The sequence below is a fragment of the Eublepharis macularius genome, chromosome 2, assembly GCF_028583425.1.
Source record: "Eublepharis macularius isolate TG4126 chromosome 2, MPM_Emac_v1.0, whole genome shotgun sequence".
Taxonomy (NCBI): Eukaryota; Metazoa; Chordata; class Lepidosauria; order Squamata; family Eublepharidae; genus Eublepharis; species Eublepharis macularius.
In genome coordinates, this window is record NC_072791.1 from 155,286,145 (window position 1) to 155,314,135 (window position 27,991).

General features: G+C 38.7%; 1 protein-coding gene across 2 annotated transcripts in view; it reads left to right on the top strand.

Moving 5' to 3' along the window:
* USP37 (ubiquitin specific peptidase 37) overlaps nt 1–27,991 on the top strand; it is a 41,320-nt gene that overhangs the window by 455 nt on the left and 12,874 nt on the right. For both annotated transcript variants that reach the window (XM_054972440.1, XM_054972441.1), the window contains exons 2-15: nt 5,797–5,996; nt 8,035–8,203; nt 10,303–10,403; nt 12,748–12,929; nt 13,912–13,983; nt 14,498–14,595; nt 15,803–15,887; nt 16,636–16,797; nt 18,776–18,907; nt 20,195–20,318; nt 23,285–23,490; nt 24,758–24,875; nt 26,683–26,762; nt 27,478–27,642. In XM_054972440.1, the coding sequence (XP_054828415.1) occupies nt 5,841–5,996; nt 8,035–8,203; nt 10,303–10,403; nt 12,748–12,929; nt 13,912–13,983; nt 14,498–14,595; nt 15,803–15,887; nt 16,636–16,797; nt 18,776–18,907; nt 20,195–20,318; nt 23,285–23,490; nt 24,758–24,875; nt 26,683–26,762; nt 27,478–27,642 (1,850 nt within the window). In that variant the 5' untranslated portion in view covers nt 5,797–5,840. The remainder of the gene's footprint in view (nt 1–5,796; nt 5,997–8,034; nt 8,204–10,302; nt 10,404–12,747; nt 12,930–13,911; nt 13,984–14,497; nt 14,596–15,802; nt 15,888–16,635; nt 16,798–18,775; nt 18,908–20,194; nt 20,319–23,284; nt 23,491–24,757; nt 24,876–26,682; nt 26,763–27,477; nt 27,643–27,991) is intronic.

Consider the following 27,991-nt stretch of genomic DNA (forward strand, 5'->3'; position numbering starts at 1 on the left):
GGAGTCCAATCTTCCGACATTACCCTTTCTCCGACCGCGGCCTCTTCATCCTCCTAGAAGCCCCAGGTGCTCACCCAACGATCCTCTATGACTTTCTGAAACTTCTTTGCCGGTTGGGGAATCTGCCTTGCCTCCTTACTTTCAGTACACCAGGCACCTCACTTGCAAGTTAAAGAGTGTAAAGGTGATAACCCTAAGTAGCTGGCGCCCGGTTCAGTTACTATTCACTGAAGCTCGATCCTTTATCTTACTATGCCCGCCTTTTTGCTGAAATCACCAGGTTTTAACTCTGCTTTAATAACTAATTCTCACATTTAATTCTTATATCAAATAGATGTGTTTGGTGCTGCACCTTCCTGAGGTAGTTGAGGTCCCTTATGATGCATTTTACAGAATAGAGACATGGTATAGGAAAAGAAGAGTAAGAATGAGTGCATGTGTCCATTAGCAGTTCTTTGCCCTTTTATTTTTAGATAATCTTAGCTCTTCGTTTTGAAGCTAAAACGTATGTCTAGAAATACCATTATTCACCTTGATTGTTGTATATGATAATAGCATGTATTCTGTGGGGACTGATTTCAGTAGGTTTCACAGTAGGTGCTAGAATACACTCAAGAATCCTGTTTTATTCAAAACGTTTTTTCTTACTGAATTTGGGGATTTCTTACTGAATTGGGCCTGCTTACTTTGCCTAAAGTTATGTGTAGTTTGCAAAGTAGTTTGCAAAAAGTGTTATACTACAGTATTCATAGAAGATGCCTTATTCAAAATGCTGCATCCTTGTATGTATTGTATCTAGAGTATAGTGTGTGAGAGAGAGCATGTATGCAAGACCTTGAAAAACTGTATGAATGTAGTAGGGCATAAGCATTTTAAAATATTTATTCCACTGGTTCTAAATGGAATAAGCAGATGTCATGTAACTTTAAAAAGTCTTTTTCTATAAAGGTCTTGTTAAAAAGCAACTGAAAAATGTGTTGACTAGTGTTTAGAAGCTGAAGTTTTTTCACATATATTGAAAGCATTACATTTATTCCATAAATCCCTTCCATAGGTTATGGCAACTTGTGATTTTGAGACTTTAACATCCCTTTGAATTAACCAAATTTTCTAAGTTCAGAATTTGTTCACTTTCTAAAATCTCGCTTTGTTTTCTCCCACCTTTTTTGAATCCATCTACATGTACACATTGATCACTTCATGCGTCTGATGAAATAAGCTTTTGCATCCTTTGTTAAAGTGCCACAAGACTCTTTATTTTTCCCTCCTTTCTGAGACTGGTTATAAAAAGTTTGATTTTTACTCTTATTGTCCTGGCATTTTTTTATTTATTTAGAGTTACAACCTATCTCATTCCAGAGGCCTAAGGGTTTAAGTTAGCAAAATAACATACGGTTCAAAATAAAATAACGTTGCCCTGTTAAAATACACATTTAAATGGAATGCTAACGGTAAAATCAAATTTAGAAGCTACATCATTTGTAACTTTTGAGTCAGAGGCTTGAGGACATTGCTGTCTAGTGTGTACCCAGCTGAATTTGGGATTTGGCATAGAAGGCTGATCTCTTGTTGGGGATAGTTATTGTGTTATATGCATGACTAGCTTGCTTTTCTACCACTACGCTCTAAAGATCTAGCACAATCTCTGGAAAATTTCTGTTTTAAAACATTGTTTCATAGAATTAATTACAATGAATAGATGCCATTACCAATACAGTATTAGACAAACTTGGCATATTCAAAGTTGTATTCAGAGTTTTTTGGGTAATTAGCCCTAGGGATTATGTGAGAGAGAACGTGTGCTTTATTGATGTTGTGGGGTTGGGGTGGGGTTAATAACATTACAAATACATGTAACACTACAAAGAAAATCAAGTTATGAATATACCTGCAAGTTGTCAGAGCCAAAGCTAAAAATTTTGTTAACACATGGTGAAAGAGATACTGTTTACTCGCTTTACGTATAGCCTGGTATGACAGGACTCCCCTTCACTCTTCATTTTCCCTGCTATGAGTGAGCAGCCCCAGGTAATATGTTAATGTTTGTGGGTTTGAAAGTCTGTTCATCCCACCCTGATATGGAGATGCAATTTTGGATTTTTAGCCCAGCCCAGCCCTTGATGGGGAAAAGCAGGAACCCTCTTCGTTTTTGTTGGAAATGGCACTAGAGACTATATAACATTCAAAATGAAATAATTTTATTTAACAGGCAAGAATTGAGTACGAGTAGTCAGAGGATGAAAATACAGAGGTAAAATGCATTGGTATTACAGAATACACTTCTTGTGTAACAGGCAAAACAGTATCCTTGAAGCTTGTTTTCTTGGTTCTTAAGAGTAAGAGGTGTTCCACTTAGTAATTTAATTACAGCAACAATTTTTCTTCAGAAAGTTTCCTATGATAATTCAGGCTTCCTAGTGTTAGTCTAAAAATTTTCTCTTCACAACAGACCCAGGGTTCACCTCAGAGCCAACCCCCTTCCCGTAGAAACTGTGCAGGGCAGGAATTACTCTTCTCCTCAGAAGATATAAGCCTTCTCCTTTTGGCTTGAAGGGGAGTCTCAACCCACTACCCAGTCACTCTCGCCAAAACACACTCCCAGTTCTCCGGTGTCTATGACCCGAAACAGATGTGACGAGTTACCTCAATTCAACCTGAGTTTCCTTGCCTCAAGGTTTGACGGGAAGTGTAGGCGTCCATGCAGGTGCATCGCCGCATTTCTCCTTCCCCTGCTTGCGTGGCCCGGAGCTACATAGCCGCATGTGCTCTGCCTCCCCCCCCCCCCCGTCGCACTGAGCAACACTTCATCTCCCCCCCCCCCTCCCTCGTCTGGCCCAGTCCCCGCAGTTCTGGGCTGCGCGGCTTCTGGTGGCCGGGTGAGTGAGGGGGAGATGTAGCATGCTCCGGGAGCCTTTCCTCCCGTTCTCCCGGTGCAGCCTGGTGTCGCTCTGTGGGGGCTGGGCCAGGCGAGGGGGGAGATGAAGTGACGCTTAGTGCGACGGGGGGGGAGGCAACTCCACCCCCCTCGCCTGGCCCAGCCCCCACAGAGCGACACCGGGCTGCACTGGGAGAGTGGGAGGAAAGGCTCCCGGAGCATGCTGCATCTCCCCCTCACTCACCCGGCCCCCACCAGAAGCCGCGCAGCCCAGAACTGCGGGGACTGGGCCAGACGAGGGAAGGGGGGAGATGAAGTGACGCTCAGTGCGACGGGGGGGGCAGAGCACGTGCGGCTATATAGCTCCGGGCCACGCAAGCAGGGGAAGGAGAAATGCAGCGATGCACCTGCAAAGACGCCTACACTTCCCGTCAAACCTTGAGGCAAGGAAATCCAGGTTGAATTGAGGTAACTCATCACGTCTGTTTCGGCTCTATGTAAAGCGTTTTTTTTGGCATATACTGACGCTTAGAATTCTTCCTCAGGACAGTAATACTACAGTTAAGACAAAGGAGCCTTCTCCCTTCACTCTAAAGGTGAACCTGTCTGACTTTTCTTGTCAGACTCTCTGAATCCAAAATCCTGTCAGAAACCAGCTGACTGCCTTCAGACTGGTTTGAACTGACCAATCAGAGAAGAGGGAACTGCCTGTCATTCAGGCTCTCAATTCTAGGGAATTGTTAATGCTTCCCTTCCCAGCTCTCTGATTTTGCTGCACTTTGGAAACCTGCTGTTGCAGACTATCTTACCTGGCCTTCTCAGAGAGACTCAAAGCGGGTTACTGCATGCAAACTATATGTGTGAGTGTGCGTATGCCCTGACTTTGATAACCCAGGTAGCCCAATCTCAGAAACTAAGTGAATCGGCCCCAGTTAGAGCTTGACTAGGAGATCACCATGGAAGTCTAGGATCACTAGACAGAAGCAGGCAATAGCAAACCACTTCTGTTTGTCTTTTGTTTTGAAAACCCCGTGTGTTTGTCATAAGTCAGCTGCAGCTTGATGGCACTTCATACACATACATGCAGTCAGATAGCATAAGACATCTAGTACAAAATGCAAGAGGACTAGGGTTATAAAATCAGAAGACAATGCAAACAAAAAAGTCTTTAATAAGTGACATACCATAAACAATATAGAAAATCAAGATGGGTAGCTGTGTTTGTAGCAGTGGAAAAGAGCGAGAGTCCAGTAGCACCTATGAGACTTAACAAAATTAGTGGTAGGGGTATGAGCTTTCATGAGCCACACCTCACTTCTTCAGATACCTGAAGAAGTGAGCTGTGGTTCATGAAAGCTCATACCCTACCATTAATAACATAAAATGATTTGCAAATGGTAGCAAATGCAGTATGGGGAAGATGAAATGTATAATAATCAGTGCACTAGGCTACAGTTCTATTCCATTATAAAAGTATCTTCCTGAGCCATTTCATTATGTGGAACTAGTTTCTTCAACTTTTATCTCATGGCATACTTAGTACTGATTTTAAGGTCTAGATTATCGTGTTGGGCATGTCTCAATATATCCTTGCCACAGTAGAGGTGGTGGGGGGGGGTGTTGCGTGCTTTTTAAAGATGTTACTTCCAACTTTTCGCTATTCGCTTTTCGCTATTGTGATCACTGTGATATTTTAGCCAGAAGTTGGAGACCTATCTTACAGAGTAAATAAAAGATTTTTTTTTTACTCCTCTCTTTTGGTATCTTTAACGTGAGATTTATGGCAATAAAGTAAGCTTCAGATAACTAAAAGGAATGGAAAACTTTATTGGAAATTTATCAAAATTTTATTTTTATTTTGGAAGCAAGTGAGTTTAGTTAGGCTAGACATTTGATCAGTTGACCAGATCTTTTTTGAACAGTGTTAAAAAATTAATGTTTGGGAATCAAATAATGGTTGTGTTTTTTTAATTTATTAGGTATTTTATTTAGGGCATTTTTATTCCATCCTTCCTTCAAATAGCTCAGAGCATTATACATGGTTATCCCTTCTTTTTCATTTTATCCCCAAAATAACCTTGTAAATAGAGGTTAGGCTGAGAGACCATGATTGGCCCAAGATTAAATGGTGGAATGGAGATTTCAACCCTGGTTATTCAGATCCTACTCCAACACATGCTACTGCTGGCTGGCTGAAATGTTTTTAAACCATTAACTTTTTTTAAAGAAAAAGATTAATAATAATAACAATCATATAACATTTATGCTAATTATTGTTATTGTGTGAGATTAACTTTGAAAAAATGTAATAATTCAATTTACATGTGGAGTCCTATGTAGTGACACCTCTGGCTGCTTGTATTTGTTTGGGGATGACTGCTGTTAGAGCAGCTGGCCAGTAAGTGTACCTTTGCTATGTTGCTAAGCGTGCCGCTGACTTTTACAGAGCTAGAGCTATCAGGTCTCATTCCTGCACTTGCTAATAAATAAAAAGCTGCCACCTACATGTTTGCATTGTTGACTTCATGGAAATCAGTTTACATATTTTACTGGTTTTGTCAACCCTAGATTTCATTTTGTTTTTTGTGCTTAATTTCATTCTGGAACCATTGAACCTGATGGCTGTCTTCCTCATCCTATCAAATTTAGTCATGGCTAATATTTGGGTTGTTCAAATAATGTTGTAGCATTCATTAGCAGTTCTATTACATCTTGTAATGCCTATATTGAACTAGCTACTTTGAATCTTTTAGGAGTAAATTACATCAAAGGGTTTAAAAATCTCTGGGATATAAAGCTTGAAATTTGACTGTCAATGCAATAGTTACCTCTGATTTAATAGTCTTTTATTGAATAGTTGTCTTTGGTTACATGATTCTAATGTGTATTGACTAGCTGCTAATTATAATTGTCTTAAACAGGTTTGCATTTAAAACGTAAAAAACATTAAAAATTGTATGAAAACATGGCTCCAGTGAAGTTACATGGACCTATTCGCATGCGCAGCCTACAAACTGGGACCACAAAATGGAAAGAAGGGACATTTGAGATTGTGGATAACGATAGCAAAGTGACTCTGGTGGTTCACTACAGTGCTGGAGGAATTCCAAAAATATTTCAGGTAACTCAGAATTTCAAAAACTTTAAGTAGCACATTAATTATCGCAGCCTGCGTAGATCATACTAGTCTGAACTTTTCAAGTATTTAGGTTTTTAGTTTTTAAAAACTTTTTACTTTGTTTATATGCTGCCTTTTTCCCCAGCAGGGACTTTAAGTGGCTTATATCATTCTCTTCTCCATTTTTTCCTCTCCCAACAACTCTGAGGTTAGTCTGAGAGTATTTGACCGGACCAAGTTCGTGCAGCAAGCTTTGATGACAGAGCAGGAATCAAACCTGGACTGCCCAGATCCTAGTCTATCGTTCTAGTTACTGTGGCACACTGGTTCCTAGTGGGATAGGAGACCAACAAGGAACACTTGGATTGCTATGCTAGGGAAGGCAGTGGCAAACCACTGCTCATCTCTTGCCTTGATAATCATATGAGGGGTCACATGAATCCATTGCAATTTTATGGCACTTTATTATTATTAACATATGAATTGTGTGCCTTTGAACAGCTGTTACTTTAATGTCCATTTAGCTGTCATTTGTACTTCCCTTAGAGATTCGTTTTTACTTCTTTCCAGAACACTGATCCTGTTGTCCTGAACTGTTAATTATTCAAGTTTAATAATTATAATAATTAATGGATTTACATAGCATAGAAGAAATAAAAATTACAAAATACTTTAGACATTGGGAGAAAATAAAACTTAGAAGTCTTAAGTATCAGAGTGCTGCCTTGAGTGATTGCCCTGATAGGGTGGCAGTGAATAAACATTTGTTCATTTGACTTTATTATGGTATTGTTGCAATTACTGCAGATACAGTTAGATTCTGTTTTCCAGAGCAGAATTGTAGTAAAACATACATGGAGTGTTTGTACCGCTGTTCGTCTTTCTGCTGATGGTTATTACCGTGTATGGTTGGGAAGACTTGTGTATCCTAGACATATGCCCATGTGAATGGGGACCATTTCCAGTTTGATCCGAAATGCACATTAGGGTAGCCTGAGTATAAGGAAGAGAACATTTCTTCTACCGCCATTAGTTCCTAGGAGCTGGTGCTTCAATGAATGTACCCTATCTTTACACAATCTATAGGATCTTTTAACAAAGTGATGAAGCTGCCTACACGAGTTTGAAAGAAGTCCCAAGGCCTTGAGTATGGTGAAAGGCAATTTAGTTTGTAGAGGGGAATAATTAATAAATTCAAGCAGTCACTATAATATCGAGCATACAACAAAAATACCAAATACTGTCATGCCTACTTTAAGATGCAAATGTTCCAGGTGTTCCCACGCACTACAATATATATCGCTGAGAAAAGGAGGCAAAGGGCCAAAGAATTACTGCAAGTCTATGAAGCAGGGTTTGTAGCTACCTATCTGAGCGAATTCCATAGTGGGGTGAAACCAGCAGAAGTTAAGGTTGCTGTGAAAGGCAGGGCTGATCACAGTACGGTACTGTAGTTAAGGTACATAATGTAAAGTTAAGCTGCACACAGTGCAAACTGCCAGGGCCCAGGGAGTCACAGGAGCCATAATTCAAGTAGATACCCAAAGAGAAGAGAAGCAGGGAAACACGCGTTCCAAAAGCGATATTTTCCTTTTCGTAAGGCAGTGGTGGTCTCATGCCTTTTCACAAGGCAGACAAGTCTTAGTTTGGATCCAGATTATGGCCTGATTTTTTTCCTCCTAACCTATGAGAAATGGGCAGGGGATCCAGGTGACCTACAGATGTATCCCCTGATTGACTGAGGTGAGCTGGATGGATTTCTCCAGTCCTGAGAATATTCCTAATAGAAGAGAGAGATTGGAGAAATCCTAAGCTTGTATACTTTGAAGTCCCATGTTGTTCCGTAGGGCTTCCTCTGAGAGAAGTGTCCTTAGGACTGAAGTCTTAGTTTCTTTACAGAGGTGGGATTTGTGATGGGAAATTCCATAGTCCAAGTTACTAATTTTATTAAAATATTTTTACCATGGGGAAGAGAAAATTCCTTTAATGCTCCTTTTCATTGAACTATTTGCCCTGTAAATGGTCTCTGTTTTCCTTCCAGCTAAACCAGAATATTAAAAATGTAGTGGTACGACCAAATAGGGGGAAATTAAGATGCTTGATGATAACACTGAAGGATTCCAGTTTCTTGACAGTGGATAAAATACCATCTAAAGATGCAGATGAAATGAGACTGTATTTGGAGACCATTCAAAAAAGGTTTCATACAGGTGAGTACAGAACATAATTTGCTTTGTCTCTCATCTGGAGAAAATAACTAGAACTGTCTCCAGTTTCTGATGCATAATGATTTGTGTGCCGCAAGAATATAAACCAGAAGACGTAAAATTTCCAGAGACTTTGAAGATATGGGAGAAAACTCTAAACTTATGGGGGGTGGGGTGGGGGGAATAAAATCTATGCAATAGTTTCTTATCAAACTTAAACTTGTTTTACCTCTTTAAAAACATAACACGCACAATTCATAACTTGATTAGCTCATACAGTTAAACATGTTAAACTTTATAACATGAACCTTTTCAGTAGTGTACTCTCAGTTTATAACATAGTGTAGACAAAATCAGTTACATTTAAATAATAAACATATCCTTGAAATGTGTTGTATGTGTCTGCAGAATGCAGAGGAGTTTGCAGGATCTAATGCTCTGGACTGTGTCCTGCATTAAACCCTTCATACTATGCATTTTGAGTAAAATCTTGTCTCAAAAGGCATTTTGCACATTCCAAAAAGGAAAATATTTTATAAGTGATTTTATTGCTCTGCAAAATTTCTAACTTTTCCATTGGAAACACTGTGGGGGTGGGGGGTCTTTCTCTGACCTGATTTATTTTCTGGGCCTTCACATCCCTAAGTAAGCCATTATATACAGATTTTCAAACTGTTTGTAAACATGCTTGATGACAGTTCTTGAACACGCAGCCACTATTTAAGCATATTGAAATGTGAACTTAAGACCAAACTAGACATGATCCTATATATACTCATTCATAGTTCTACTGATTCAGGCATAGATAGGGTAGAACATGATTTTACAGAAAACTGTATAAATGAAAGGAGCTAAATGCATCTCTCTCTCTTATGCCTTAATTCTATGTGCTGTTTTAAGCACTTTTCTTCAGCACAGCTCACTTGGGCACTGGAGCTGGGCTTCAAACAATAGAGTATAGTGAGGTTAAAGATGGAAGGGGACTGAGATTAGTTCTTAATCATATGTCCTTTCATGTAAAATAAAAGGACATATGTCTGTTTTTACTTTGCTCAGATCTACCTCAGGTAGACTCTCTTTAGCATGCTGCTCTCCCTTTATGCATTTGTCTTGGTCATATGCTCCATCCTGTTTTGAGTTTTTTGACATATGCTAAGAGCCCCAGCTGCCTTGGTCAACTACCTATACCAATTAATGGAACTTTTTCTGGGGCCATGTTGGGACCCAAAAGCACCCTATGCAGAGTGATCAGTGTGCATTCTTGAAAGCCAGCCAGCAGAGGAATGAGCAGGAGAGGGGTGGTCATCAGGAACTGTGCAGAGGACGACTGGATTCTGTCTAGTTGGTCTAGAGGCCCTGTTAGGGAAGGGAGAGGCAGAACTTCTACCACAGAAGAAATGCATAGGCCTAGCTGGTCACTTTCTTTTGTGACCCTTCAGAATGGGAAACAAAAACAAGGAAAATTCTTCTCTGAAATTAAGTAGGTGGCGGGGGATACCTTTTCATAGTGTGAGGCCTTATAGTGTAGGTGCAAACCGGTTCAGAGAATTCACTGACCAAGGGACTTAGATCAGCAGAAGAATCATTCACTGCATCATTGCCATCCTGTGCCATCTCAGTCAATACTCCTTTCCTGGGGAGTCAGCCCAGAATCAGGATCTTGCCTCCACAGACGGGAAACAAAGGGGATGAAGATTATTACTGCAGGTAAAGGCCTGCCTAATTTCTCCCCATAAAGAAATATGTTCTCTATATAGAATGTTTTTTCACATCTCCCTATAGGAACAGATAACAGTGTCTGGCTTATGTTGTTAATTCACACAGTAGTAGCAACATGTGCTTTCACATTATCAGGGTTTCATGACAGGATGTGTTCCTGATCTATTTCCTCATGTGATATGTTACTGCTGGTGTATGACACAATTTTAGCTACCATATTTATAGGGCAAGTTCTTTCTTTTCAAAAAAAATAAAAATCTTTTGTAAGTAAAAGCAGTGTACGTTTTTGTGCTTTTAACTAGTGATTTGCCTTACAAGAAATTGAAATAAAACTTTGAAAAATATAAATGTAAACTTGAACTCGACAGTGTGTTTTGTTTTAGCTGCAAAATCTACCCAAGGATCTGGCAGTTTTGGTGGTGTCCTAGGTAATAGAACCACACAGAAGGATTCTAACAAGCAGTTTCAATACACTGAAAACCAGGTATTTCAATTAATTCTCTCCACTTTTTTTTCTTTACGTTTCTTCCTTCTATTGTCTCTTTAGTACTATGAAACATAATAGAGCCATTTGAAATGTAACAATAATTCTCCTGTCTTATGAATTAGTAAGAAGTACTAATACCATGTAATTATTTGAGGCCTTAAATTGGATTTAAGGCCCATGCTATGTATTTACTTTCTCAGTCAGATGGGGAGGGGGGATATATTTGATTTTTTTGCCAAACTGTTAATGTTAATAATAACATTCAATTTATATACCCATGGAGAAAATGGCTACTTTGGAGGGTGGATTGTATGGCATTATAGCCTGCTGAGCTCCCTTGATCCTCCCCAAACTGTGCCCTCCCCAGTCTCCTCCCTTCAAACCAAATTCCAGGATTTTCCCAACCCAGACTGGCAACCCTACTGGATAACCTCACTTTGCCATATTATATTACTATATAAAGAGGGAACAAAGAGAACACACTTTGACCCCTGCCTCACCTGGAGGTACCAGGTTAATAATAATAATAATATTTATTTTACTTGTTTGTTTTAACTTCTGTTCTGCCCTCCCTGCACAGGTAGGCTCAGGGCGGATTACACTCTATAAAACAGTTCAATAAAACTTACGTAAAACAATTTAAAACAACAATATCAAGCAATATAATAAATATTTTAAAAATATATTTTAAAAATACATTCTATGTATATACTGCCCTTCAGGACAACTTAATACCCAGTCAGAGCAGTTTACAAAGTGTATAACATTCTCAGTTTGGTGTAGTGGTTAAGAGCATGGGACTCTCATCTAGAGTATCAGGTTTGATTCCCCACTCCTCCACTGGAAGCCAGCTGGGTGACCTTGGGTCAGTCACAGCGTCTAGGAGCTCTCTCAGCCCTACCCACCTCACAGGGTGTTTTGTTGTGGGGATAATAATAACATACTTTGTAAACCACTCTTGAGTGGGCATTAAGTTGTCCTGAAGGGCGGTATATAAATCGAATGTTAGTATTAACAAGGGGCTGCCTTTGAAGAGTGTGGACACTGTAACAGGAATGTAGATAGTTAGTAAATTATGTACTCCAAACTGTTTGGAACATTTTTTAAAAAGCTGCTCCTTTAAATTTTGTTATAAACTGCTCCACAGATTCATTTTTAAATGGTTACGTTCTTTTAAGTAACCTTCCTAAAGTGGTCAGAGGACAATTCTTAAATGTGCGTGCAAACAGCACATTTCTTCTTAGAGTTTTATAGAACAATAGTGGAATGGAGCAGAAGAAAAAGTGAAACTTCCTCTTCACGCAAGAGAAGTAGCTTTCTTCTTGAAGTCAGTAGCTTTAGAAGCACACACCAGCAACTGAAGTGGCTTCTGCGTAAATCAGTATCATTTGGAGGATCACAGGGCTAGTCCTAGCAGTCCTAAGGATTGTGTAACAGCATTTGTTGCCATGTTGTTCCCCTAAGGAGTTCTCTTAGGCCCTTTGTTTGTACATCCTTTGAAGTGTTTCAGATCAAAGCAAGGTCAAGTTAAGGGAACATTGGAGAGTCATGTTGGAAAATGGAGGCATCATTTCTGTACTATCAAAGCAGCTGTATAGAAATGATCTGTTTGCAAAAGAACACTGATGGGCCTTCTGAGGATTTAGGGTTAGTTTAATTCTCACTATAGTTGGGGGAGCATTAAACTTTTCTTTACCAGTTAAATATATTTGAAAAGGCTCAATAAAAATGTTCAGATATTTGGAAAGGAAGCCATTGGCCTGGCTTCATGTCATACAGTCTAAATGGTTAGAAATAAAAATGTTATTTTATACAAGCTGTCTATGTACCTGTTTTGTGATGTTGTATTTACTATTTAGTTAATTCCCAAGCAGTTGTTAAAATATATACTGCTTGTGGCTTCAGAGCACTTGCCAACCTCATCTGCAGCCAAACAAAGGCATAGCACTTGGATTTAAGGGCTAAATTGCTCTTGAATCTTAAGTGGCTTTGCATTGTAAGAAATTTGCCAAGGGCACACCAGAAAAGATTTTGATCTTTTTTAAAAAAAATTACAAAGGAGGGCCCACCAGCAGGCTTTCAGCCTAGTGGAGGTGAACCAGCTTCTAGTCAGGTTTGTCGTTTGAACAGCTTAAGTGTACAGCCAGTGTTGTGCAGATCAGGCCAACTGTACTTTCATATGTCCTACATGGAAACATTGATTCCATACAGTTTGTGCATACAGAAGTTTCTGCTAGGTCAGCTTCTGCAGTTCTTTGCAGGGGGTTACTGATTGAATTGTGCCTATGATTTGCAATAATAATATAGTTTATCAACATAAACATTCCCTCTGATTTTATAGACGCCTCCCAAAAAGGGGATTGTAGAAAATAAAGATGAAACTCCACTTCGTAAGGTGCTTGCCAGCCCAGGGAGAGCATCCCTTAAGAATTCTCCAGGAACTGGAATATCTGGCAATAGGGTTAACATTGCAGTTACTCCTGCTGCTTCAACACCTCACAGAACTGGGTTGTTGGAAAACCGGTATGGAAACAAACTTTTAAAAACTTTATCTTTCGGTGTGCATGCATAAATATATGTATGACTTTGAAAACAATTACTCAATTGCTTTTTCCAATTATATAATTTGTTTTTATATGTAAGCTGTCTGGAAAATGTCTTCGAAGCTTGTACACTAAACAAACTGGAAAAGCAGTGCCTTCAGTATGGCTTTCTCTCAAGAGTTAGACAGAGCATACATATCACCCCCATTTTGTAGTCACACCATTGGCTTCCCATTAGTTACCAGGCTCCATTAAAGGTCATGACTATCGCACTCAGAGCTCTTGATGGCTTTGGCTCGTTATATCTGTGCGACTGCCTCTCCCCATATGTTCTTCCCTGACATGTTCACTCATCTGAACAGAGCTGTCTGCAGATACCACCCTGCAGATGGGCAAAATCAACAACTGCCGGCACACATGCTTTTTCTGCGGTGGTCCCCTCCTTATGGAATGGCCTGCCTGAGGAGGTCAGGAAAGCTCCCACTCTCCTGACTTTCCACAAACTATGCAAAACTGAATTATTCAGGAGGGCTTTTTATCAGATTATAGGGCTGTGTCATAAGTGGTAGCTCAATGGGATGCTCTGGTAGGGACAGGGACTATATGCTAAGCTATTGGATACTGTATGCTAATGCAGATATGTGCTACTAGGGAGTTTCCATGTTGCTTAACATGCCATATAAATTAGTTGTGAATTATTTAAGAAATATTTCATCTCTATGCTTGATTTATGCTTATTTTCAAATTTTCTGCTACTGTACCCTGTTGTATCTATTTCACTGAATGTCCTAACTGTGTTCATTATTGTACGTGCTCAGTGAATGTCGTACCTGTTGATTGTATTGCACTGGGTAATCTGCCTTGGATCTCAGTGAAAAATGATAAAAATTGTTTTAATATGAAAGAATGGGCTGTTCAGATTTTCTTGGGGACTGAATTGATGTGTATTTTTAATAAAACAGTGAAAGAAGGAAAAGGGCACAACCTACTTCAGAAATAAATGACGATTACCCTAAAGAGAATGATTCATCAAGGTAAATTTATCTTGAGCTTTTCTAGGCCTTCTCTCTCATCTCTTCTTTTCATCTCTTCGACCACTGTTAAGTTCTTTCTGATAACTCCTAAATCCTCATTTCAAAAAATGTTAATATAATCTTCCATTTACTTAAAAACTCAGTGTTAATATACTTGAAAATTGAATTTAGTAATAGGTCGTTCTGTATGTATGTTAAGTGTGCATAGTTTGCAGTCCTAAAAAGAGTTAAATCCTTCTAAGCCTTTGAAGGATTTAACTCTGTGTATGATTACAATGCTAGTATACTAATGCAGTGGCTTGCTTAGCATTTTTATGGTAGAAATTACTGAATGGTTAATTTTAAATTTTAAGATGTGTGGGTCTAGCCTTCAAAATATGTGTATGAGTATGGTGTGTTTATGTGACTATGTAGTATGTTGCAAAGAATAGGAAATCTATCAAGGTAACAGATCTGTGTGGACAGTAGTGTAGTGAACATTAGCTTCAAATAAAATTTGTGTATCTATCTGCAGCAATAACAAAGCTATGACTGATCCAGCACGAAAATTTTTATGTAGTAGCAGAGACAAGCAGCTGAACTTGAAACAGGCTGAGGAGAACAGGACATCAGGTAAACAAGTTCATGTTACTGTTTCTGACAAATTGATACAAAGATGAGTGCCAACTAACTAGTAAATCGAACATGGATAATGGGTCCACAATACTGCGAACTGGGCTTTTTTCCCTTTCCCCTTCCTCTGAACTCTCTTGAAATTCTGTTTCTGGGATTAAAGAGACACTCACAAACATGGCAGTCTAGTATGGCAAAGGGAATCAGCACACACCAATTTGTACCTGTAAAATAGTACCTTTGAACCCAATTATTTTGTTGATATTCATACTTAAGTTTAATGAAGTTATATTGTTTCCAGGTTGAGAAATGTTTGGGAGGGGTGAAATAAAAGTGAAACATATATTTTGGGAATAACCCAGTGGAAAGAATAAGAAGATCCAGGTAACGGTTTTCTTAGAGAATTATCAAAATGATGGATTAAAAGACAAGAGCTGCTGCATGACTAGATGTAAATTGTTCTGCCTGGTTGTTTTGCTAGTGTTTTTGTCTGGTTTTTGTTCTGTTTCAGTCTCAGCAGATAACATAAAGCAGCTATATTCTTAAATGCTGTAATAAATACACAATTATGACTGTATTTTTCCCTACTGGCAGAGGTGGTAATCATTGAATTACGTGTTTACATGGAAATTCACGTGATGACTTTTTGAGTATATTTCATGCTGGTTATAGGCGGCAGCAGGGACTTTGCTCCATTTGTTCAAAGCTAATCATTCAAAGTGCAGATGTATAGATTTAAAGGGTATGCTGCTGCATTTAGCAAATCATTCACTGTGAAAGCTCTTATGATTCTGTTGGGAAAGCGTTTTGTAAACACTTTGCATTTCGTATACTTGCATACCTCTGTATTGCATAAAACTATGCTTCCTGGAATAAATCACAAGCTTCATTGAAGCCGAGCTCTAACATTCACATGCAGTGAGAAGAAACACGGGATATGGATTTAATTGCTGTAGCCAAGACCGAGAGCCTGGAGCACTAATAGGACAAAATATTCCCAACTAGCAATAGATACTGTATCAGTATCTTGCTTAGAAGACAAATTTGAGTGGGAGCTGAGTAAAGGTTTTGGTGGTACACACATGTATATTATGATAAGTGCAAGGAAATTGAGTTAACACAGCACTGTATTGAGTATTTGGTAGTATAATTGTTAGCCCACTAAACATTTTTTGGCTTTTAACAGTTTTTCTTACTCTTTTTCAAGGGGTTTTGCCTTTACAGACTTCATCATTTTATGGGAGCAGATCATCTACAAAGGACTATTCAGCTAGTAATTCTAATTTGGACAGGTAGGTGTGGAATTGCTTGGTTATCAGAGCACTGCATTCATCAAATGATGTATGTGTGTATTCATGAAAGCCTTTCCTTCTATTCTTCCATCAGAACAATATTTGCTAGATTTTTATGGTTAGGAATGGGCAAAATAAACATTACCAGTATAGTGAATTGAATACTCGTTCACTGAAAGGAGTTGTTCCACAAGCTATATAAAAAGATCACATAAATGAAAGCCTTCCAGTCCCCAGACGTTTTTGCCTGAGAAAGAAGTAATTCCTATTAGTGTGGTGATAGGAGGCTGAAGCCACATTCAGAGTGTCTTAGTCCATGATGGGAGCAAATGCAGCTTTTTTTTCCCACTGACAAATGAAGCACTATTAAAGGTTTCTTCATTTGTAAAGGTGTGAATGGTTCCTTTTTACTGGTACAACCAGATGCAAGAGCCTAGACAAATTAATGTATCCTCCCTGAAAATGGGGATTCTAAACTAGGGTTAAACCAGTTATGGCAAAATGGGAGTTGTGACTGATAGTCTAGAGAGCTTTCTGAGGCTGTATAAATATAATGTGTGGTAATTCCCTCTTTATTTGTGAGAATAAAAAGAAATACATGTATAAAAATGAGTGGTTGAGTATTATGTAATACATTTCTTCTGAGTCACATATACGTATTTCATTTAGCCTGTTTTAGATAGATTTGATTGGGTTTGTCATTTCTTTTGTGATGTAAACCCTGTTGTTTTGCCATCTCATCTTATAGATCTAATGTGTTGAATCAGACTCCTTCGGCCAAAAGAAGCTTGGGGTTTCTTTCTCAGCCAGCTCCTCTCTCTGTTAAAAAAATGAGATCAAATCAGGATTATATGGGATGGAACAAGCCAAGAGTCCCTCTTTCCACTCATCCACAACAGCAGCTACAAGGGTGTGTGTGTGTGTATACTGCTTGCGCTTCTGTTTCTTTAAGTGTTGTTTACATAGGAATAAATTGAAGACATTATTTTTATTTTTATTTGATTTCTATTCTGCTCTCCCCACAAGGAGTCTCAGAGTGGATCACATTTTAAAGTGTACAATAAATACAATAATTTTCAGCATACAATAATTTTTTCAGCAATATAAGCATTAATAACACATAAATTATAAAACAGTCTCACATTTTGCCACACCATCTCAGTCTAATAACCTGTGGGGCGGGTTGCCCAGTTACAGATGGTTACAGAAACCAAGGGCGGGGCATATACTCCCCCCCGCCCCCATGGCAGGAGGCCCATACAATACCTTAGGTGGCTTGCCCACCTCAACCTCCATATGCCTGGAGGAACATCTCTGTCTTCCAGGCCCAGCAGAAAGATAGTAAATCCAGCTGGGCCCAGGTTTCCACAGAGAGAGAGTTCTACCAGGTTGGGGCCGGGACCGAGAAAGTCCTGGCCCTGGTTGAGGCAAGGCAAACCTCCCTAAGGCCAGGGACCACCAGTAGCTGTTTATCTGCCAAATGGAGCAGTCTCTGGGGAACATATGGTGAGAGGCGGTCCTGCAGCTATGTTTGTCCTAGTCTGCTAAGGGCTTTAAAGGTTAAAACCAAAATATTTAACCTGATCTGGAATTCAACTGGGAGCCAGTGCAGCTGGTGCAAAACTGGTGTTATATGTGACCGGAACAGAGTTGCAGTGAAAATACGCGCTTCTGCATTCTGGACCAGATGTAACTTCCAGATCAGACCCAAGGGCAGCCCAGCGTAGAGCAAGTTGCAGTAGTCCAACCTGGAGGTGACCGTTGCTTGGGTCACTGTAACTAGGTTATGGACTGAAAGGTAAGGAGCAAGTTGCCTAATCTAACAAAGATGGAAGAATGCAGATTTGACAGCTGCCATAACCTGGGCCTCCATTGACAAGGAGACATTCAAGACCATGCCCAAATTCCTTGCTACTGACATAAGCATCAATGGTGTCCCATCAAGGGGTTGGACCTGGATCTCAGAACCTATCAGCCCATGGCCCAAGTAAAGGACCTCTGTCTTCATGGGATTCAGTTTCAGTCTGCTCTGTTTCAATCAGCCAGTCACAGCCTCCAAAGTCCTGGCCAGATTTTCTGGAGCAGAATCTGTCCATCAACAGATAGAGTTGGGTGTCATCAGCATACTGATGATAGCCTAATCCAAAGCTTCATACCAATTGACCAAGGATGCATGAAGATATTAAATAACATCTTTGGACCCTGCTGACTCGCGTAACTTGTCCTGGAGATTTGTTTTTGGCTGGAAGAGTAATATATGTGTACTCACACAAATGGGGGACCCACAAGAACTTCTGGGAGGCATCTCATTTTCCTCTGTATTCCCTCTCCCACTATTTCCTCTTTCCCTTCCCTTTCAGCCCCCATAGCCTCTTCCCTTTTTTCCCTTCCTTCCCACCCACCAGCCAAACCTACCTTTATCTGCTCTCTTGTCTTCAGCTTTCTCTAGCAGCCTCTCCCTGGGGAGAGTCAGACCCACATGCAGGGTGGCAGGGGACAGCGATGTGAGCCTTTCAAGTGCTGTTTTTTCCAAGTTCACCCTTGCTTTCCTCTTGGGTTTGGTTTACAGAAAACAAGGATTGGAAGGTACTGCAGTATTGTGGTAGTTTATAGAAAGCAAGGATTGGAAGACACTAATATTGTTGTGGTTGTCTAACAGCCTTCAAAATAGAAACTGAGAGTGCAGTGGGCATTCTTTTCTTAAAGCTGCAAGCATTGTTGCTATTACTTTGGGGGTTTTAATTTCCTGATTTTTTTCTTTTTGAGATGTTAGATTTTTCAGCGAACTTGGGTGGTCTTTCAAGTTTGTAGAAAAAACTCCCAAATCTCATTGCATACATGTCATAAACTTTTTATTTAATATAATATAATCCTGTTGTTCTCCACAGATTTACAAACCTGGGAAATACCTGTTACATGAATGCTATTTTACAGTCTCTGTTTTCAATTCAGTCATTCGCTAATGATCTTTTGAAGCAAAATATCCCATGGAAAAAAATTCCATTCAATGCACTTATCAGGTGAGCACTAGATTTGTGGGTAAGATGTATTAGAGTCTTGATAAATGCAGTCAGGTTGATCCTGCTACTAGTAATTGCTAGCATCTGTAAAAGACTTAAAAGTGCTTATGGCTTGTATAAAGTGTCTTTATAATTTGTGAATTGAAACAGGTATCTCTCATTTTTAATTTCATTGACCTGACTGAATTTATCCATTAATGATATTTCGCCATTGGGGACTGATCATTGACTTAAGAAAACAAAATAGTATTGTAAACATGCAAGAAAGTCTATACATAGATTATGAAACCTCCTATGTAGAAAAATTATTGTTACACGCTAGATCTCTGACATTTTCTTCTGAAATTTGAGGAATCTTGGCTCTTGCAGTAAACCTCAAACTATGGCAATAGGCAATATTCAAAAATTTCATCAGTTTGCTTTGTTTTATGATAATTACTGAATGTTAGCTGAATTTGAGTTATTAAATTGTTGACTGGGGAGAAGAATGCTTGGGGAGGAATTATGGAAAAACAGTAGTTGTTGGAGAAGGTCTAGATCTAACATCCCACTCAAAACTGCATAGCATTTTTGCAGGTATAAACTATAAGGTATCAAACAAAGGAAAGTTTGAATTTTCTGTAATTTTCTTTTTCTTCTGTGTGTAGATATCTGTGGCCTCAATTTATATAATTTATAAAATGTTTGTGATAAGTGAAACTAATTTTATACATTTTCTAATTTTTTTCAGTTACTAATTTGTTTGGCTTCTTGAGTTTCATTTTTTTCTCCCTTTTTCTTTTTTCTTTTCATTATTTTTATTTTATTACAACAAACAAAAATTGACAAGAAAAGCAGAATGCAGATATTTAAAAAAGGAGAAGGGAAGGAAACGGGGAGGAAGAGGAAGGCTTCTGGAGTTTCAATATGATATTTATTGTAAATCATGGTTTTGCTGGCAGTATAACTGGATATTTAGTTAAATTATTAGCTATAAATGTTCCGTTTATGTGAAGTGAGATGTACCGACATTTGTGTAATACTTACTCACTTTGTAGAAATATTACTTGGGCACTTCTTTTATATGTGTTGATTCAGTCTCTTAATACTATTTCATAGGTTCTCTAATGTGTTTAAATGCATGCAGAATAACGATAGGGGGATAGGAATTATTTTTGAGTGCGTTTTTCCACTACTGAATTCTTTCCATGTTATAGTGGGAGCAAGCAGTACTTCAGGGAACTGGTATGGGACAGGACTTTTCAGATATTTTTACAGTTGAAATCACCACTGCATTAATTTTTCTAGACGTTTTGCTCATCTGCTTGCTAAAAAGGATATTTGTAGCCCTGAGGTAAAGAAAGATTTACTGAAGAAGGTGAAAAATGCAATTTCAGCCACTGCAGAGAGATTCTCTGGTTACATGCAAAATGTAAGTACTGTACCTTACATTTTCTGCATATTTTTCTGAAATTCATAGGTAATAGCATTCAATGAACAAAGACTCCCTTGAGAAAATTGTGGGAAATATTGGAAGTGGGATAATTTGTATTCATTTTCTAGTGATCACTTTTTGAGAGAGTTACTTTATTTTGTTGCATCATGGGCCATGTGTCTTAATATTTATAGAATACAAGAGGGGAACCTGTAATATCTTGCAGGGGAGGAGGCATTCCATTCCATTTGTCTTTGTTTCCTCCCCTCTTGTTCATTCTACCTTCCCATCTCTGCTTGCTCTTTTTTCCTCTCCTCTCCCTCACTGGTACTTTCTCAATAGGCAGAGCTTTGGGACAGAAAATGTGCTGGACACGGAGTGAAAAATGTGTCCTTTGTGCTCTGTGCTCCAAGCCATTGCTGCTGCAAGTAAGCTGTTGGGGGCTGGCTTGAGAGGAAAGCATCTTAGACCAGACACTCCATCAGGTGGTCCAACAAGAGGCTTGGAGAGGGAAAGGGAAGAGAAATTGACAGATGTGGGGGCAGAGACTTTTTCTTCCACTACCTTCCTGTCACCTCCCCCTTGGAACTGGGTTTCTCTCTTTTCCTCCTCCCTCTCACTGTTGCCCCTTTCTTTCTTGCCAGCACAAACAGGTTCTCTTTCAGTGACTCTTCTCTTGTCCCACTGCAGCCTTCTCTTGTACTATTGGTGTCATGCAGGATCGTTTTTTAAACTTCTATGTCCCCTTTGTCCTTTAACACTACAAACCTTAGGAGGAGGGGTGCTTCTGTGTACGTAGTCCTGTTTTGTGAATTTTTCAATCTATGTTCTAGGACAATGCCCAGAAGTAAATATAAGTATGAGCATATTCAGTTTTCTAAAGTGTCATATTTATATCTTAATGTGATTATTTTTACAACATAAGCAAAAATTAATATATTTATAAGATCTCTGAGGTCCATTCTGTTTATAATTTTGGCTATAATTTTCTTTCCACTTTGATAGTTGTTATAAAATTTGCAGTCTGGTTTTCTGTCTTACCCCAGTATTTAATCACTGTGATTATGAATGTAATAATGTGACTTAAAGGCATGGGTGAGTTATATGTAAGATTTGATATAAAACACAAATATAATGTGTCAAATCTTTCTCATGAAAATTAGGAACTCTGTTTTACAGTTTTCCTTAGGATGGGTATACAGATGTTTCAGTAAAAATACAAAAGTGATGCTTTTACTGTTAAGACATAAAATGTTTTCAAAAACTTTCAAATTGAGTAGCCAGCCTGGGGTTTTGGGTGAGTTTAGTATGTGGGACCCTGCTTGAAGTAACTAATTTCTGCCTTGTGTAGAGTTACCCTTGTTTGAACTCACTGCTGCCAGTGGGCTTAGAGTGGGGTCATTCTGCATAGGGTTGAAGTACATAGTGAGTCTATGTACTTCATTTACCTATTGTGTTGGTATACATAGAAATATGTGAATTATTTATTTATTATTTATGCCATGTATAGTCCGCCTTTCTCGTTCAGACTCAAGGTGGACTACGCAGTGTGAGATTAGTACAATCCATACCAAGTACATTTCCTTAAACAGTGCCATAGGGTAAATAGATACAAGTTTTAAAAGACATAGCGTTAGCAAGAATCCAATACAAAGTAGAAGAAAATACTGAAACAGAACACAATCACTTCTAGGTTTGACATTAGACAACATAAAGCACAGGTAGTACATAGGAGTACATATTTAAAGCAACAGATAATATGTAAGGCAACATAGTGGTGAAGTCTGTGGTCCCTAACTCATTAGCGAAGCATATGAGACCCTATCCCTACAATACAGCCCTCCCATTTGAGTAAAAAGCCTTTTTGAATAATTCAGTTTTGCATTGTTTGTGGAAAGCCAGGAGAGTGGGGGCTCTCCTGACCTCCTCAGGCAGGTTGTTCCACAGGGTAGGGGCCACCACAGAGAAAACCCGTGTACAGGCTGCTGTTGATTTCGCCCATGTGCAGCCGGGCACCTGCAGGAGACCCTGTTCAGATGAGTGAAGCTACTGTGGAGGAACATAGGGAGGGAGGCGGTCCCACAGGTATGCTGGATCAAGGCCATGAAGAGCTTTGTATGTAATAACCAGTACCTTGAACTGAGCACAATAACTGATAGGTAGTCAATGGAGTGACTGTAGGATGGGAGTGATGCTCATGCGCCTACTTGCTCCTGATGACAGTTGAGCTGCAGCATTTTGCACTAATTGGAGCCTCCTAGTTAGCTTAGATGGGAGACCTGTGTATAATGCATTACAATAGTCAAGCTTTGATGTTACCATAACATGGATCCAGGTGGCCAGGTCGGCTGTGTCAAGATAAGAAGCCATCTTCCAGGCTAGAGTGAGATTGTAAAAAACATTTTTTGCAGCTGCCTTAATTTGTTTTTCTAGTAGTAGTGCTGGATCTAGTATAACTCCTAGGCTCTTAACTAAGTCAGCGAGGGTCAAAAAAGCTCCATCGAAAGTGGGGAGTACAATATCCTTCAAGATCTCTGCCTTCCCAACAAGCATCACTTCAATCTTGCCCTAGTCTGAATCCTGACTGGAAAGAGTCCAGAGCACTAGAGTTATCAAGGTCTGGAGTTGGTCAGCAACTGCTCTCTCAATCACTTCGCCCAGAAAGGGCAGATTAGAGACTGGGCGATAATTGGCCACATCATTTTTGTCTAGCGATGGTTTTTAAGGTAGTGGACAGATAACAACCTGTTTGAGCTGCCGGGGAAAGCTGCCCTGAGTGAAAAACTTAGTAAAGGCCTTGCAGCTAATTGTCTGTTCTTGGGACTGTGAAGATTCAGATTTCCGCTCTTTTTTTGTTAAATAATTGGTATGGTCGTGAACTAGCTGACACAACGGTTGCCGAAAAATAACACTTCTTTAAGGTATCAGAGCTGCTGTTCTATTTACTGTATACTTGGTTTTAGGATGCCCATGAATTTTTAAGTCAGTGCTTGGATCAACTAAAGGAAGACATGGAGAAGCTGAACAAAACCTGGAAGAGTGAGCCAGTTTCTGGTGAAGACAGCTCAGTAGGACGCGTGTTTGATGACTTAACAGCTGCCAAAATTTATACTTGTCCGGTTATTACAAACTTGGAGTTTGAGGTTCAGCATTCTATCATATGTAAAATGTAAGTTTTTAAACTCCTTTCCCTTGATCTCAGTGTTCTCATACAAGTACTGCTGGAAATGAGTACAAGTTATTAATGGTGTATATGTCATTATTCTCCAAATCAAATATATATTTGCATTATCTCTGGTTCTGTTTTACTCATACAGCATGTGTTTTAAAAATCTGATTTTTTGTGTGTATACATATGAATTTTTGGTATGATAAAGACAAAAAATAAACATACACAAAAATTGATAAATTGAGACAGTTTTCCACAAAGAAAAATGTGTATTCAGATAAAAGTGTTAAAGTATTGCTGAGTAAATAATACAAAACATTAAGGGTATAATCTAAGTTTAAAGCTAGAAAAAAAGTTCTAAAGCACTGAAGCAGTATCTGCGAGTCAACTTTAAAATAGGTCTAAAAATATCAAGAGTTCTATTAATATAAAACAGTCATCAGTTTCTACCATATACTCTTTTCTCTGTGTGCCTCCACCGATCTCTTAGTCCTCCTTTAGTTTTTGTACTTGGTAATACCTGCTTTCTCTCTTAGTACAACCACAGGTCTGCATCCCCATTGGTTCCACTCTTTTTTCTGTTAACTTTTTTTGTCCTTTTTCATATTTTATTTATTTTACAATTTTTCCCTCTGCTGCCCTGTTATCCTCTCTTTTTCTCTACAGTTCTTTGTATTACTGTCTTCACTATATCCTGTCTCTTCCATTCCACATTTTTTTTGTCTGCATTTCATTGTGTTCTGTCTTTGGTCAGCATAAATCTTTCTGCAGTTCAGTCTGCTCCTACTTTTTCTGTTTTTGCACCCACAGGTTTTAAACTCATCTTTTATTTAGCTCCCCACCCCCCGCCCCTTACCTCTTCCTCATTGAGTTTGGCAGCAATAGCACCCACAATTTTTATGCTGCCAGCTATTCACAAACTGAAGACATTTCCAGTGTCAGTGAACACCAGGCAGTGTTGTTAACAGTTGAAGAACTCCGCCATGGACCACTTCTCTCTAGATTCAGCAGAAGCAATGCAGATACTTGGAATTCCTTCATGGGCATAATAAGTCAGGAAAGAGGCTGCAGTCAGCCTGATAGTCTTATATACGGCAAGCCACATTTTAAGAACATTTTGATTTCTATGGCCAGGAATGATGCTAAAGTTTTGATTATTCGGACAAATTACTTGACCTTACTGCACTTATGCTTTCAGTTTATACAGGTTTGTCCCAGGCTTAAACTATGAGTAGGCTAAAATAAATAAGAATTTCTTTCAATGCAGGTGTGGTGAAACAGTCACCAAACGGGAACAGTTTAATGACCTATCCATTGACTTGCCACGAAGGAAAAAACTTCTTCCATCTCGATCAATTCAGGATTCATTGGATCTCTTTTTCAGAGTAAGTAAGATACATATATCTTCCCTTTCAGCATATTTTTATTAACACATTTCTACTTTTCCCACACTGAATTTTATGAACAGTGCTCCAGTTACAAACTCCTTTCTTCTGTTGGTCAGAAAGTTAGATGGATAACTTTAAAAATGTACATTCTATCCTTCAAGAGAAATTAAATAGGTTGAGGTTAACAGATTTTTCCATAATTTTTTATGTAGTCAGTTCATGGTGAAGGATCTAATCAGATAATATTTGATTCAAACTTGGCAAGAGGTGTTTACCCACATTCAAAATATATGGGGATATGTGTGAGAAATGTGATTTATAATTTGTTCGCTTTGAAGAGTAGCATGAAAAGTATATAACATAACAAGAAGAAATAGCTGTGTTCTTTTAGATCAGTGGTTCTCAATTTTTTTAAAGTGGAGCTGATTACTGTGCTTTTTGAGACCCACTGGCAAAGTAATTGCATGCTACTTTCCCCCTCCCTAAAATAAAATGCAGAAATTTCCCATCAGTTACCGGTGAACAAGTTTATATTTTTATTTTTCATTTTTTGTGTCTTCAGATAAATAGCATTACTGATCGACAGGCTGTACTTCATGGCCATTTTATGCATTATGCAGAGGCAAATCCAAATTTTATTTATCTACTTTATTTATATCCTGCCTTTTCTTCCCAGTGGGAACTGAAAGTGGCTTACACTATTCTTCTCTTGTCCATTTTATCCAAATTTGCCATTATACCTTCCCTGCCACCTGTTCCTTCTTTCTCCTGGTTTTACAAACCACTTTCAAGAGTCATGAGCCACTGTTTTTATAGCGGCAAGAGTACTTTATGCACAAAAGTGGAAAACTACAACATTGCCTACCATGGAGGAATGGTTGACAAAAGTTTTGGAGTTTGTGTTAATGGCAAAACTTACTGCATTAATTAGAGAAAGGACATTAGTTAACTTCTTGTCCGAATGGAAACCACTAATAGACTTTTTGCATGAAATGGATAACGATATGATGACATCTGATTAAGAAACGGGAACAATAGAAAAAAGAGGGGTTTGTGACTAACTTAGAATAAATGGAAAAAAAAAACTTAGAATAAATGGGACTCTAGAAATGATATATACTTGTGGTGGAGAAAATTGGAACTCAACTTGTAGTGTAATCTAGGTGGTTTTTGTTTTCTTTTTTCTTTTCCTCTTAATTTTATAGATATATGTATTGTTAGTGTGTTATGTTTAGAAATGTGTTTTTTTTCTTCTCTATGTTTGTTGCTTATTGTCTTGTGGTGTGTAGTATAGTTTAAATAAAGAAAATTTCAGAGAGAAAAAAAGGAGTCATGAGCCACTTTTGGGTCTCTCAACTGTAAGTTCAAGAACCATAGTTCTGGATATTATCAAGCGACTTTAGCATCCAGTATCAAAATTCTGACTAACGGCATTAAATGTTGGCCACAATATAAAACTTATTGATGCTTATGAAGTACTTTACAGTGCTTCCTTACTACCAGACTAAGGCATTTATGTCAATTAGTGGCTATTCCAAAAAGGCTGGGATCATCAAGAGCAGGTACTGCACTGGGTGTGACGAATATCACTAATTTGCTGATTTGATTTTTTTTGCTATCCTATCTTCATCAAATATGCTACTTTTTATTCCTTTTAGCTGTCAAACTTTGAAGGATACATTACATTCTTTACTGTGAGGGTAGGTTATTGTCCTGCTGAGACAGATGGATATCTAATTTTAAAAGGAGGCTTTGGTGGATTGCAGGCTTTGTACTATGCTCATTGTTGTGTTGTGTCTCATAGGCAGAAGAAATTGAATATTCCTGTGAGAAGTGCAATGGGAAATCTGCTCTTGTTACACACAAATTCAGTAGGTTTCCCAGGTAAGTATATAATCTTAGAACAAAACTATGAAAATAGTAGTAACTTTTGGGACATATAAGAGGTGACTGAGGAGAGGATTTACAGCAATAACTAGCTGTTTGCATGTTATATGGGAATATTGGCATTTCTCTTTATGTAGTATTAAGTACAGAGCAAGGTAACATTAATGCTGGAGAGTAAAAGTTCAGCAAATGATCTTGAGAATGCTTAAAGCATTCCTACTTGTTAGAAAAGACTTGCAGCTGTAGAATTCTTATGATAACACAAAAGGGCATATTTTAACACCAATTATGAAATTTTACACTTGCGTGTTAGGAATGTTTAGCCTCTAAGGAAGAGTGCCACTTGCCTCATTTTGTGTAATGTGTAGAAGGGCCTCTGCTTTGCATGCAGAAGGCCTCAGATTCAATTGCTGACATTTATAATTAGAAATTACCAGGCCATAGATGATCTGAAGGGTCTCTACCTGAGACCTTGGGAAACCACCACCAGACTGAGAAAATACTGATTTTGGTGGACTGATGGTCTGATTCACTATAAGGCAGAGCTCTAACTTGGAGTAAAGAGCACTGTGTGATGCAGCCCTATGTACATATGATACTGGATGCTTACTTGTAGGTGTATGTGTACGAAATTGCAGCCTTAATTGAAGCTGAAGAGTTATCTACTTGACAGAGTATTTATTGAATTTCCATCTGTTCTTGTGTGTTGAAGGGTCTTGATTCTTCATCTGAAACGATACAGCTTCAATGTGGCACTCTCTCTCAATCACAAAGTTGGACAGCAAGTGATTATACCAAGATTTTTAACCCTGCAATCTCACTGTACAGAAAGCACAAGACCCCCACTTATCCTTGGGTGGAGTGCACACTCTGCGATGTAAGCTTCATAGTTTATTCTAGTAATAATATTATTACTACTGATAAAATAAATTTAAACAGTGTTCTTTGTTTACTTTAAACAGCTGTTGCTACAGTAATCCTGTAAAATTTTTCAAAAGCTGAACTTAACTGAATCCTCTTTACCAGCAAACCTATGAATATGTCCAAAATAACTTCTGCTGTATGATTCTCTTTTTGAAAATGTCATAGTTATTTCCCTTTCATATTGTTAGAATTTAATCTGCAGGTCATTTTGTCCTGTAATTTCTAGAGTTGACACTGATCAAGGGAGTGGAATTTGGGGAAAAGTGTTAGGAAGAAGTAGCAGCCACTGTCCTACTGCCATG